The following is a 14,586-nucleotide window of genomic DNA, read 5'->3' as shown; positions in this document are numbered from 1 at the left end:
ACTAACTCGTGGCCACAAGATAGTAACTCGTGGCCTCAAGATAGTAACTCGTGGCCACAAGATAGTAACTCGTGGCCACAAGATAGTAACTCGTGGCCTCAAGATAGTAACTCGTGGCCTCAAGATACTAACTCGTGGCCACAAGATAGTAACTCGTGGCCTCAAGATAGTAACTCGTGGCCACAAGATAGTAACTTGTGGCCACAAGATAGTAACTCGTGGCCTCAAGATAGTAACTCGTGGCCACAAGATAGTAACTCGTGGCCACAAGATACTAACTCTATCTTGAGGCCACGAGTTACTATCTTGTGGCCACGAGTTAGTATCTTGTGGCCACGAGTTAGTATCTTGAGGCCACGAGTTACTATCTTGTGGCCACGAGTTACTATCTTGTGGCCACGAGTTACTATCTTGTGGCCACGAGTTAGTATCTTGAGGCCACGAGTTACTATCTTGTGGCCACGAGTTACTATCTTGAGGCCACGAGTTACTATCTTGTGGCCACGAGTTAGTATCTTGAGGCCACGAATTAGTATCTTGAGGCCACGAGTTACTATCTTGAGGCCACGAGTTAGTATCTTGAGGCCACGAGTTACTATCTTGTGGCCACGAGTTACTATCTTGAGGCCACGAGTTACTATCTTGTGGCCACGAGTTAGTATCTTGAGGCCACAAATTAGTATCTTGAGGCCACGAGTTGACTCCAAAACGAAGAGCACCCGAGGGTTAACCATGTGACCAAGGCTTTGTATACTGATTCTGAAATGAAATTTGATTTTCTATACTCAATAAATAAATAATTTTATATTTTGGCTTATTGTTTTGCAATTATATCTGAATGTCATAATTATGTTTATATTTTTCATATGATTTGCACTGATTGAAATCAGTTTGGATTAATATTGTTGGTGTTTGGCTAACTGCATACTGTTCAATACTGCTTTTTATTATTTAATGTGGATTTTTTAAAAATATCAAAATTTTAAATTACTGTTGTTAAAGATGAAAATCACTGAATTACTATGTACTGGAATGAGGCCAAGTGACGTGTAGCATACATCATCTCTATTTAACTCATTCTTCAAATATTACGCGTTATAAAGTCCATTTTACATTTTGCACAAATTTGAATTTAATTTAGAATTGAATTAATTTATGAGTTTGTTTATTCTGTTGGACACAAAAGAAGATATTTTAAAGAATGATGGTAAACAGACAGTGACGGTTGCCATAGCCGTATAGGCCAATAAAAGATTAGAAGTCAATAGGTTCCTCAACTGTCCTTCATTTTTTGGGTAAGCTATTGCTTTAAAAACGTTGTGGAAGATTTGTGCAGAATATACACTTTTTATTAATATTATTACATGTATGTTGGCTGCAGACTTTTATTTTGACATTGGTGACGCGTTGTTTCTGCGTTCACGCTGCCCTGGGTTTATGGATGAAACCGGTTAAAGAACTGCTAGTTTTCTTACAAAATATCCCTCAGTTTTGTGCGATATCGAAGGGCTCTCTGCAGCATGACAGGACGGAGATATGACTGTTAATGTCACGGTTTAAATGATGGCGTCAGGATGGCGACAGCCTCGATCAGCTACATCCGCTTTACTCATTAACACCATAATCATCTTCATCAGCACCGGCGCACAGACCCACACCTGTGACCATAAAGTGCCCCTGCCTACAGAGGTCAGTCCCTCTAATTTGTTTTCATTCTTCTGGCCCCCAAATATGAGCTTTGTTACACATTGTTTGGCTGTGCCTACTTAATATAACCATGCTGCGAATTTTCCCTTTATGGTAACCTTAATGGTAACCGGGGCTGTCAATCAGCCTTTAGTCTCCTTTTGTGTTTCACAGAAGAAAGAATGTGACATGAAGGTGAAAAATTTGACATAATTAACATTTTTTGGGTCAACTATCCCTTTAAACGACATTATCGGGATGATAAAATATAGTTCAAATATAGTTACTATAGGGAAAAAGTAAAATATAGTTTTACTTTTTCCCAATAATACTAAAATATAGTATTATTGGGAAAAAGTAAAACCTGTCATAATTTACTCATCTTCTTCGTGTTGTTCTAAATCTCTATATCTTATGTGTAACACAAAACAAATTGTATAGCAGTCCAAACTTATTTTTCCATTAAATGAAAGTCTACTCACGGCTCAAATAATTTTTAAAATACTATTACTTAATATTATTGGTCCCACACTTTATATTAGGTGTCTTTAACTACTCTACTTAATAACATTCATTGTACTTAATTATATATATATATATATATATATATATATATAAAATACCTGCATGTAATTAAATTAATATCAGTAATTACATCTATAATTACACTGACTGTTGTTGACCCTTCACCTACTTCTTAATCCAACCTTGAACCTACACATACCATATCAAAACCTATCCCTATCCCACCCCAGTAGCAGCAAGTGTTTTGCAATACAACATGAACACAATAAGTACGTTGTACTTATTTTTATGTGTGTACATAGTAGTTAAGTGTGACCTATTATTCAACCAATACTTATAATAATCTTATCTATCTGGTTTGCCCTTCTAGGTGATCCATAAAGTGTTTCTAAAGCCAGATAGATTGATCAAAAGAAGCACTGACCAGCAGTTAAAGATCCAAATAGAGTACGACTCCAGCTTGGATGGGTTAGTTATTGATTTATATTTTATTAAATGCAGGAATGCCACATTATCCTGACCATACATTGACTTCACAATGTCTTTACTGCTCAAACAGGTTAGATGAAGACAAAAGCAGCCTTGTGAAGGTATATTTTGACTTCTGTGGTCAAGATTTTATCAGTCAAAGGTTATTTGTTAAATCTTAAAAATGGCCCTTTACCTCTAAATAGGATGTATGCATGCATTATTGATCTTTGACTGCTTTGTTTCAAGGACAAGCTCCTCCCACAGGCAATTGATTATCTTCAGGAGGCCTTCAGGGTTCGTAGGCAGTCTGGCACAATATTGCTGAGCAGGTAATTCTCTTCTGAGCTAGTGTTGTCTGCCAGCAAATCCTCTTAAAATTGCACTCGGGTCTGGCCTTCTGGATGCTTGCTGGTTACTTAATCTAATTAGTGTCTGTTTTTATTCCCAATATATTTTTCTTAATTATTAGGCAATGTGAAACCAATCAGTACCTTAGAAAGAGAGATGACCCGCATCGCTACTGTCAGGGACCATGTGCAGGCATCACCAAGTGTGGCCCAGTGGTTGTCCCTGAACAACATTTGCAAGTGGGTCCCTTATAAAAATGTTTTTATTTCAATATCATTTTTGTATGTATATATACAGTATATTATTTCTGTTTTTTGTTGCATATAAACCGTATAGATTTGGAAGTCCAAAAACGTCAAAACATTTGTTCCTCATGTTTTCATTATGTTTGCTTAAAAGAGTAGTTCACTTTAAAAAAAAAAAAACTTTTGCTGATAATTTACTCACCCCCATGTCATCCAAGATGTCCACGTCTTTCTTTCTTCAATCGAAAAGAAATTAAGGTTTTTAATGAAAACATTCCAGGATTTTTCTCCATATAATGGACTTCAATGGGAACCAAACGGTTCAAGGTCCAAAAGACAGTTTTGTGACTCTCCTCTTCGAACTCGTTTATCAAAATGAACAAATCTTTTTTTCGTGTGATTTGGTTCATTCAACGAACGTAAAGAACGATTTGACTCTGGAAAAGATTTGTTCATTTTGATGAACAAGTTCGAACAGGAGAGTCACGAACGCGCATCACAGAACAGAGCAAGGCGACCATTTGAGCTTATAAAACTTAAACTTCGTTTTTTTTTTTTTTTAAATGAGCGATCGTTTCGCTAGATAAGACCCTTATTCATCATCTCTGGAATCGTTTAAAGCCCTTTGAACAGTTTGCAGTTTGCACTGAAACTGTCTTTTGGACCTTGAACCGTTTGGTTCCCAATGAAGTCCATTATATGGAGAAAATATGGATTTCTTTTCGACTGAAGAAAGAAAGACATGGACATCTTGGATGACATTGGGGTGAGTAAAGTATCAGCAAAAGTTTTTTTTAAGTGAACTACTCCTTTAATTCCTCCCCCGATTGTAAGCGGCAAATCTTGCCAATTGGTATAATGCAGCCAGCCGTTTGAAATATTATTATAAAAGCTGATCTAGTAATATATACAGAAGTATCATGACTAGATTTTTAAAGCTAAAAAAATGAAAAATATTGATTGATATGACTATATTGAAAGGTAAATATATGTGTTGTTCTTTAGCAATGCAGGGTTTGCAGTGAGTCTGGAAAGTCCTGCGGTCCCGCCGGTCCTCCCGATGGTGAGGGGGTGGCGAGGGCGGATTTTGTGCTGTACGTGAGCGCGATGACCACAGAGCGCTGTGGACAAGAGAACATCGTAGCCTATGCAGCGTACTGTCAGCTGGAGTCTGAACTGGACAGGTAATGGCAATGTAGTTGATTTTTAATTTGCCGTGGTCTAGTGTGCTGCTGATAGTAAGCACAGAATCTCTTAATACAGGCCCATCGCTGGATATGCCAATCTGTGTCCCAATATGATCTCCACTCAACCTCAGGAGTTTGAAGGAATGCTTTCCACAGTCAAACACGAGATCATACATGCCCTGGTAACAACATTAAACTCTATACATCCACTTGACACAGAGACCATGGAAGAGCTTCATAGTTTTTATAGATCATGCTTTGTTTCTAAGGGTTTTTCGGCAGGACTCTTTGCGTTTTACCATGATGATGATGGGAAACCTTTGACACCACGTTCTGCAAGTGGTCTGCCTGCATACAATGAAAGGTGACGGTTATATGTTTGTATATTCATTTCAATTCAGTTTGAAATATTATTTACATAAATGTACAAAACTATGTAATGCTACTTCCAAAAAACAAGAACAAAAAACTCTTGCATTGTCAATACAAGATCTGGACCAAAAATTGATGCACCTCTTGATGGAAATAACATCACAAAATTTATTTCCATCAGGTGGTGCATCAATTTTTGGTCAATATCTTGTATTGACAATGCAGTTCAGCACACTGTAAAGTCTCCTCCATCGCATCCCAAAGACTTTCAATGAATTTAAGATTTGGACTCAGAGGTAACGTGTGAAAATGAATCTTCATGCTCCCTCCCAACCGTTCGTTCACACTTTGAGCCTGCTGAATCTGGACATTGTCATTCTGGAATATGAACATTATGTTTCTTTCTACATGGTTGTTTAAGAAATGAAAAGCTACACACTCCATCAATTAGTGTTAGAGGAATTGTTGGCAAACATATAACATGATAATGTTTAACATTTGAAAGCAGTGGCCACTATGTTTTGCTCCGATTTTGCCTTGTTTGCCATTTAATGTTCCTCATACGCAACAGAAATGGCAGCGCTTATCAGTTATCACCATTGCAACCTCTAACAAAATTCAGTCACACCGGCAGAAAAAGAGGTCACAAAATGCAAACGTTACATCACAGCATAGAGCCCTGACACACACTGGGTCTCATTCATGAAACATTCGTAAATATACGAGTAAATATGAGAGGGATTTGCGCGTAAAGAGACCTTCCCAAAAACTCTTCTCCTGATTCACAAATACTTCGTAAACGTCAGATGTGATGGTGAGATGTGTGTTAGTGAATTCCAACCAGTCGTAAATGGGATGCGCGTGCACGTTTATTCTCAATTACCATAAATCCCACCCATTATCCCATCCGACTGACATCTATATAGGCATATAATAACATGAATGCGAATGAAAAAAAAAAGATTTCTCGGATGCAGAAATTAGAGTTTAATTATCGCAAGTTCATCGAAAACGCCACATTTTATTTTCAAGCGTACATAGTAGCGTATCAGGTCCTAAAAAAAGGAAGCTTGGCAGGATATTACAGATGCAGTTAATGGAGTTTCATCTGTCAATCGAACAGTCCCAGAAGTGAGAAGAAAATGGTTCGACATTAAGCTTGACAGCAAAAAACGAATTAGTTCACTTCGGAAAAATCGTATTCAAACTGGAGAAGGACCGCCATCGATCACCAGATCTGCTTTTACTGGCTCTCATAATAAAAGTTAAAAGAAAAAAATTTATGTAATTGCTATGTATAATATTTTTTTCAAAATGCTGTTTAAATATGTACCCGATTAAGGTGAATTACGTAAATGCAGCCTTATTAATGAGCAAAACGTTCGGATGTTAAGCGCACCGTTTACACGTGGCCGGGAGCAGGTGTAGATTTCTTGCGTACCAACTAACATTTGTAAAATACGAACATTTTAATGAATCCGAAAATTTACGCCAGAACCATTTTACACACGATTTACACACAAATTCGTTCTGCTCGTGTTTCATGAATGAGACCCACTGTGTTTATTTCTTTCTATATCACTCTCTCAGTTTAGGGTTATATCAGTGGAGCGATAAAGTCATTAAAAGAGCAACTCGGCTGTGGGACATCCGTGGGGGTCACATGGTTAGACACACGGTCCATCTTTTGGCCACTCCACGTGTGGTGGTAAGCATTTCTGTTTATTTTCTTTTAAAGGAACATCATTCATATAGTCATTTGTGCGACATGATTTGTTTGCGATGTTTTAACAGGAGGAAGCCAGGAGACATTTTAATTGCCCCATTCTAGAGGGCATGGAGCTTGAGAACCAGGGTGGCGCTGGAACAGAGTTCAACCATTGGGAGAAACGTCTGTTAGAGGTAATGAGAGGTACACTGAACAGTTTCAGTGTCAGTACTATCAAAGTACTATTTTATTTCAGAATGTTTTATTTTAACAGAATGAGGCAATGACTGGATCTCACACCCAGAACAGAGTGTTTTCCAGAATTACTTTGGCCATAATGGAGGATACAGGGTAAGATAAATATTGTTGCTCATTGCTAATGCAGCTGATTCATGTGTGAACATTCATATTTAAGTGGAATTTAAAGGAGAACTCCTGTCTGTATAAGCGAAGTGGACTGTCTTTATAAAGAATCTTCTTATTAAACGGTCTGTGCACAAAGTTCTCAATGCTTCGTTTTGCATGTATGGACCCTCATTATGTTACTGTGTTAGTGTGGGGCTATTTTGAGCCTTGTTAGTGGTATTAACTAGCGATTTCTTTTTACTTACTAAATGCCCCCATATACTAGCGTTATACACGAAACAGTTTTTAGAGATAAAACTCTTTACATTCGATTATCATGAAAACAAATCTCAGAGAATGGTCGACTAGGTACTGATGTTTTATTAGACCAAAGGTTCATTTTGCGCCGGAGTTCTCCTTTAAGTACCAAATTGTACAGTTGTCTTGTGAGTGAATCTGTGCTATCTTATGTTTTAAGGTGGTACAAGGCCAATTATAGTATGGCAGAGAACCTGGAGTGGGGAAGAGGTTTGGGGTGCGACTTTGTGATGAAAAGCTGTAAATTCTGGATAGACCAACATCGCCATAGGTAAGCTTTTATATGTGAGATGCATACATAATATATATATATATATATATATATATATATATATATATATATATATATGTTTATAAATGCATAATAAAACTTTGTATGCACTCTCAAATAAATCTGTTGTTTTAGTTAGTGGACTTCCTTTTATGCATTTTTGATGCTTTCATCCAAAAAATGGCATACCAGTGCATAAAAATGAGTGATTTATTAGTTCATGTTTTCTGTAGGAGTCAAACTTGTTACGTTACTAGCGCTACCCAAACAGATTATGAGTTTTCTTTATTTTTAGCTTGATCCCAGTGTCTTATTGTACATTATCTAGAGAAATGGGAGTTTCATAGACTTAAAGGAGTAGTTCACTTTTAAAAAAAACTTTTGCTGATAATTTACTCACCCCCATGTCATCCAAGATGTCCGTGTCTTTCTTTCTTCAGTCGAAAAGTTTTTTGATGAAAACATTACAGGATTTTCTCCATATAATGCACTTCATTGGGAACCAAACGGTTCAAGGTCCAAATGAGAGTTTCAGTGCAGCTTCAAATGACTTTAAACGACACCAGACGACGAATAAGGGTCTTATCAAGCGAAACGATCGGCCATTTCAAAAAAAAAAAAAAAAAAGTTTAAGTTTTATGAGCTCAAATGCTCGCCTTGCTCTGTTCTGTGATGAGCGTTCGTGACTCTCCTGTTCAAACTCGTTCATCAAAATGAACAAATCTTTTTTTGAGTCATGACTCAAAGGGTCCTAGATAAGACCCTTATTCATCGCCTGGTGTCGTTTAAAGCCCTTTGAAGTTTGCACTTAAACTCTCATTTGGACCTTGAACCGTTTGGTTCCCATTGAAGTCCATTATATGGAGAAAATCCTGGAATGTTTTCATCAAAAACCTTAATTTCTTTTCCACTGAAGAAAGAATGACATGGACATCTTGGATGACATGGGGGTGAGTAAATTACCAGCAAAAGTTTTTGTTAAAAGTGAACTACTCCTTTAAACATATTATAGTATAGTGGAAAAGGTTGATACTTGAACCTGATGGGGTCTTGCCTTCTGTGAATAAAACAGGAGGCCAACACTGAGGCCATACTGTGATTCTGTGAGGAGCGCACCTCTGCAGCTCACCTGCAGGCAGGACCAGCTGGCAGTGGCCGTGTGCAACCTGCAAAAGTTTCCTCATTCACTTCCTGTAGAGTATCAGGTAAGATCATCTGATCAGCTGTGTGTAATCTTCACTCATTCCTCAATCTGCTGTTCTCACATTAAAATATTATAAACATTAACATTGTTTTTCTTTAAATCTGCTTAAAACAATGTGTATTGTGAAAAGCATTAATCAAATCAATGAATGGACTTGACAGGATACCTGTTGGTTGCTTTTTAATTGTATAAATCCAGGATGTAAATGTAAGGTAAGTAAGGAATGCCTGAGATAAACGTGTTGTCCTGATTCAGTATCTGCGGTCAGATGAGATGATGTCATTATTTTAAAATTATTTTCGAAAACAAACTGTCCTGTCCTGTCAGCTGTTAGAAAACCACTGGATTAAATCATATTGATTAACCCTCTCCCTCCTGTAGTATTTTGACCATATCCCTGGCGTCCCTGAGGCGGATTTATCAGCGTATGGAGGGGCTGTGGAGATTGCAGACTACTGTCCCTTTAGCCAGGAGTTTAGTTGGCACGTTGGTGGGGAATACCAGCGCAGCTCTTACTGCAGGGTACATGAGAACCAGCCAGGTGAGATGCCTCTTCCTCACATCCTTTCAGTGTTTTGGATGTAAACTCTTCTTCCATTCTTCAACTGTTGAGGTTTGCTTTTTTTAGCCACATGGAGAAACTATGGGGCGGAACAGTACGGCCCAGGATCAGTGTGTCTATACCAAAAGTCAGCGTTCGTGATGGAGCAGTGCACCAAACTAATGACCTACCCAGACTGGGGCAGTGGTTGCTATAAGGTAACAATATTACCTATGAGTGGTGAACTCACGATTCCATTCAAAAGTTTGGGCTCTGTAAGATTTTTAAAAAGTTTTGAAGGCTGCATTTAGTTTATTAATGAGTAAATTTAGTTAATTTTAATGTATTTTAAATAATCTAATGTAATAATAATGTATTCCTGATTTCCTGTGATGGCAAAGCTGAATTTTCAGCATCATTACTCCAGTCTTCATTGTCACATGATCCTTCAGAAATCATTTTAATATGCTGATTTGGTGCTCAAGAAATATTACTTGTTATTATCGATGTTGAAAACATTCTTTGATTGATGAGTAAAAAAAGTTCAAAAGAACAGCATTTATTTGAAAAGGCAATCTTTTGTAACATTATGAATGCCTGTACTATAAAGTTTCATCCTTGCTGAATAAAAGTAGAATTTCTTTTTATTTCTCTGAATGGTAGTATAAGTGTGTGTGTGTGTAAATACAAATTACAGTAAATATTAAAAGCATTTATCTTCTTTTCACTTTGAACTGGGGAATTTATGTGTACTGAAGCTGTGATTTGTGGTGCAGGTGACTTGTACAGCCCAAGGGTTGCTGGTTTGGGTGCAGAACGAGTCCTATCCATGTGTCCATACTGGTCAGGTGATCAGTGTGAGCGTACGAATGAATGGATGGGTCTACAGCGGGCAGCTCATCTGCCCCACCTGCTCTGACTTCTGCAGCGACTGCCCCCTCCCTCATGAGATACCACCTCTAAACACCACCAAAAGTGCTCGCTTAGGTGAGTTACTGTCCGACATGCTTCACATAACCCCATTAGCTGTTTACATTCACCTATTTTTATGCACATTTTTGGTATATTGTATAAAAAGCGCTGGATGGAAACCCCAAGATCATAATATTTCACTGTATTTTACAGTATTTTTCATCAAATAAATGCAGCCGCTGAGACCATAAAAGACCGCCAATGTACATCACAAGGTTTAGAGAAAGTAAAAATGTTTCATATTATAATAAAATGATTTTTTGTTCTCTCAGATCCTTGTTCCAGATCTTCCTGTTTGGTGGTGAACTTATGGCAGCTCCTGTTAAGTCTTACTCCACTGCTGATCGGGTTTCTCCTCTGTGGCAGGGACTGAATTTAGTCCTGGTGGAACGGGTGAATACGGACAGCTTGCTGCCACGGGCTTCCCTTGAGGTTTAGCTGCCGTGGAGGGCACAACGGCCATCACTTCTGTAGCGTAGTCTGCGATCTGATAACTGTTCTCTATGCAGAGGTGTGGACTGTAGCTGGGATTGAAAAGCCATTGATTGCACTCCTCCTTGCCTGGCTGTCAGGTGCCAGCGAGCCGTAGATCCAATGTGAAGCCATAGTCATGGAAGCTGCGGTTGTGCAGCACAGTTATGCAGGTGCTAATTAATGTTCTCTTTGTCTCTCTGAAGGACCTTTAACATTTTGGGTCGTAACGTAGGCATCTGGCTAAGAATGATGGGAGATATTCTCTCTAGTGTTCAGCTCATGGTGCTCCTCTGCTGTTCTGTGAAAGTACTTGCTGCTGGTAATGTTTTGATCAGCGTACATGTGACTGACGATGCTTGTGAATTTGCATGGAGAAGGGTAGGTGAGATGTCTGTTCAGGTCAGTGAAAGTGCTGAATTGAATAGTTTTTTTGATAATTTATAGAAATTTGAATGTTGCCATTGTGTACGATAAATGCGTTAGAAGAGGTTAAATTGATTCATATTCAGTCCAGAAGTCTGAGATTACATTGAAAACCTAGGATGAAAAAAATAATATTTGTAGATGCATAGAAAAATAGTAAAGATATTATAAAAAATAAAGAGAAACACCTTGATCATGTGTGTATAGCTTGGGTGCTGCTGTCATTACAGGAAAAAAAAGGAGGATAAACCAAATACTTACTAATTCTGAAATTTTTAATTCAACCTTTGACTCAGCGTTGTTATGCTGATGTTATATCTTTTGTAATACATTTTATACTAAATTAAATGGCATTGTCATTAGTGGTTTCAGACTTTTGGGCCTCTATTTAGTTTTATTACAACTATCAGATATACAAAATTCAGCTTTGATTAAAGGTGCAGTAAGTGATTTCTGAGAAACACTGTTGATATTTGAAATCAACGCAAAAAAACACACCCCTTGCTGCGTTGCTCCGCCCCCAAAAAATGCATAAACGCGCCCCTGGTCAGAGCCTGACTCCACCCACTGGCAATATTTGAAAAATTGCTGAAAAAGTGGGCAGACTGCAGTGGAGATTGAGGGGACGAAATAGATGGTAAAACACTCTATCCTGATCGTTTTCAATACTCGCAATTCCAACTCCTGACTCCCTACAGTGGTTTTGATGAAACAAGCTGGTTTTTATACTGCCAAGGGTGTAGCTCGTACCAAAAGCGTGTTGAGCTGAAACCTGCGTACGTCACGAAGAACCGCTAACATCCAATTGGAAAATTCAGCTGCAGTAGCCATCGTTCAACCTGAAGAGGGCAGCACCAAGATGTTTTTACACCATATATTGTAGAAATAAAACACTTTATACTCAAACGTCAAAAAAGATATTCGAATCAATGACTGGTATTAATAAAGATCCATTTTTACAGATCATTAACTAAAAAATTTAAGGGTTTAGTTACTTTTTAAAGGCCATTGCACACTGGGCACGAAATTTTCGTATGCGTTTTTTCGTGTTCGTCAACCTAAAAATTCGTCACGCACAGAAACCTTGCACACCGGGTCCGATGAGTATTTATTAAACCTTTGCGGAAAAAACGTAAAAATACAAAATGAATTCGTCAATCAGCGAGGATAATTTTGGTGCCCTCTCTCTTATTGAAAAGAGAAAAAAGAGAAAATATTGCGTTTGCGTCCATGATCCAAATCAAGGAGTTGCGATTCAAAGGTTTGATGCTGGAGCCACATTTTAAAAACAAGAACACTAATTTCCGTGAACCAGTCGATTCTGAACAGAGACTGGCAGTATGTCTAAGGTATGGAGACACACACACACACACACGGCCCGGTGGAAGTGCTGGGCAGACAGAACAGCTGTATATAGGCTGTTATATATTGTACCCAAATAATACATTATTAGTTATCGAATTGGCTGCTCAATCACACCTTTTAATCGATCCGAAATTTCAATATGATTGAAAGGGAAGGTTTCCTTTTATAATCCAATCGAGAGAAGAGAACATAAACACTTGATCGAATTGAAATCCGAAACTAAAAGCACTGCGCATATGTGCAATGATGTGAGTCAAAAAACCTCTCAAAATGCTGGCTGTGGATGCGAAAAACTCAGAAAATCGAACCCGATCCGAATTTTTTTATGACGGACGAACGTTTCGGAGGCGGTGTGCAAGCGTGAGGTCGAATTTTTTTTTTTTTTTTTGACTTCTTTTTCCACCAATATTCCTCTAATCTTTTTCCTTTTGTAATGTCACTCAGCCATCTTTCTTTCTACAGTCTTTCTTCAAATCTCCCTCTTGCATAAAGTGGACATGCCCCCTACTGCAGATTGGCTACAAGTGTTTTTTGGTGCTCGGTCCGATCCACTTTCTCAAAAATCGTTTACTGCCCATTTAAGGCTATTACTTTGATTACCTTGAAATGTGTTGCCAGATTTTGGTCCTAAAGGGCAGTCCTACCGAGAACAATGGGTTAAGAAAAAGAGAAAAGTGCTTTTTGTAGACCTTTATATGAGATCAGACAACATTTGTTTTGTTTATTAGTTCACTGAAAAGTATGCATCTTTTTTTAACACTAATTTGCATTTGAAATGTAGCCATTATTTTAAAAACAAAACTGGGAAAAAATACCAAGGAGTTGCACTGTGTATATGTGATAGTTTAGAGATTAGATTGTTACTGTTTAGGTGTTAGAAGACTAGTGAAGGTGTCTGTAATGCAATTATCTAGTATTTTACTTTTAATGGTGTGGATGCTGATCTGTCATCTGGTTACTAAATACACTAATTTATAGTTAAAAAAAGTTTAACCTTTTGGCATTCGTAAACATTTTGGAATTGTAATATTTGATTTATTTATTAGGTAATAGTGTGCTATAATTTCAGGAAACAGTATTAGTTCAATATAATGATTTTGCTGAGAGAAAACATGGCAGCTCTAACTAGAACACTGATTTTAGAAGTTGTGTAAATTATACGTTTCTTTAGTATACTGATCGCTCCTGTGTCAAGAATTTTATTTTCCATTTTGAGTCTGATGAAGAGATTAATTGGGATATATGTGTTGCAATGAAGTTTCCTGGTGTCATAGTGAAGCTTAGAGGATCTACTCTAAAATATGGTGTGATAATGGTATGAATTCATATTAACTGGATGTATGTATAAGTTTATATTCTGAAATGTTGGACTGAATGAGCCCTTACAGTTTTAGGGGCTCATTATTATGTAACTGAAAGAGTTTTATACTCTTAATCAAACCTCAACTGAAATGCCTTTCCCTTCATGGTATTCACTCAAGGACTGTATGAGCATATCGTTTTAACGGTATGTTTTAGCATAATTTTGAGTTTTCTTAGACTGAAAGCAAGCCGGCTTCGTATTTTGCTCATATAGGAGACTCTTTTCTTGGGTATTGTAATTATCACTATGAGAATTGAGGCTTAGTAGCATTGAAACATTTATGAACAAATTTATTTATTTAATTATACTTTTTCTGGTGTGTACGGTACATTTCATCTGTCAAAAATGACTGAGATACATTTGACAAAACCCATAATAGGACATGTTTTTTCATAATTCATTTGAATTATTGCTGCATAAATTTGTATGCCTTTTTACTTATTTTACTTATTTTATTTATTATCATTTTATCTACATATTAATTTAATAAATAATGTTTAAATGTTTTGGTTGGAAAATCTTGTGTTGAAGAGAAATTAATTGAAAATGCCAAGTCATGAGACTGAAGACCAAAGACAAGACTGCAGAACTAAAAATCTGCCACACAATCTCCCATTATATGTTTTACTCCATCTTTTGTATTGTATATGGTACATTAGTGCTTTTTTAGTGGTATACAATTAAAAGAGATGTTCAATAATCAGTCACCTCCTGTTTAGACATGATTTACAGTGTTTTTATAGTGTTTATTTTCCCAATAAAATGAAC

At 37.3% G+C, this 14,586-nt stretch overlaps 1 protein-coding gene across 1 annotated transcript; it reads left to right on the top strand.

The window, feature by feature from the left end:
- The first annotated feature begins 1,402 nt into the window (after window positions 1-1,402).
- lmln (leishmanolysin-like (metallopeptidase M8 family)) lies at window positions 1,403-14,521 on the top strand. Its single transcript, XM_039649666.2, has 17 exons — window positions 1,403-1,689; window positions 2,582-2,679; window positions 2,771-2,801; window positions 2,929-3,011; window positions 3,152-3,269; window positions 4,281-4,459; window positions 4,539-4,644; window positions 4,732-4,826; window positions 6,425-6,542; window positions 6,629-6,736; window positions 6,817-6,893; window positions 7,366-7,476; window positions 8,549-8,681; window positions 9,062-9,221; window positions 9,309-9,439; window positions 9,998-10,208; window positions 10,466-14,521. The coding sequence occupies exons 1-17, from the start codon at window positions 1,561-1,563 to the stop codon at window positions 10,564-10,566; spliced, it is 1,989 nt and encodes a 662-aa protein (XP_039505600.1). The 5' UTR covers window positions 1,403-1,560; the 3' UTR covers window positions 10,567-14,521.
- The last annotated feature ends 65 nt before the right edge of the window (window positions 14,522-14,586 follow it).

The sequence above is a fragment of the Pimephales promelas genome, chromosome 7, assembly GCF_988280905.1.
Source record: "Pimephales promelas chromosome 7, fPimPro1.hap1.1, whole genome shotgun sequence".
NCBI classification, from domain to species: domain Eukaryota; kingdom Metazoa; phylum Chordata; class Actinopteri; order Cypriniformes; family Leuciscidae; genus Pimephales; species Pimephales promelas.
Note: the sequence above shows the minus strand (reverse complement) of the source record. Positions and strands in the feature narration are given on the sequence as shown.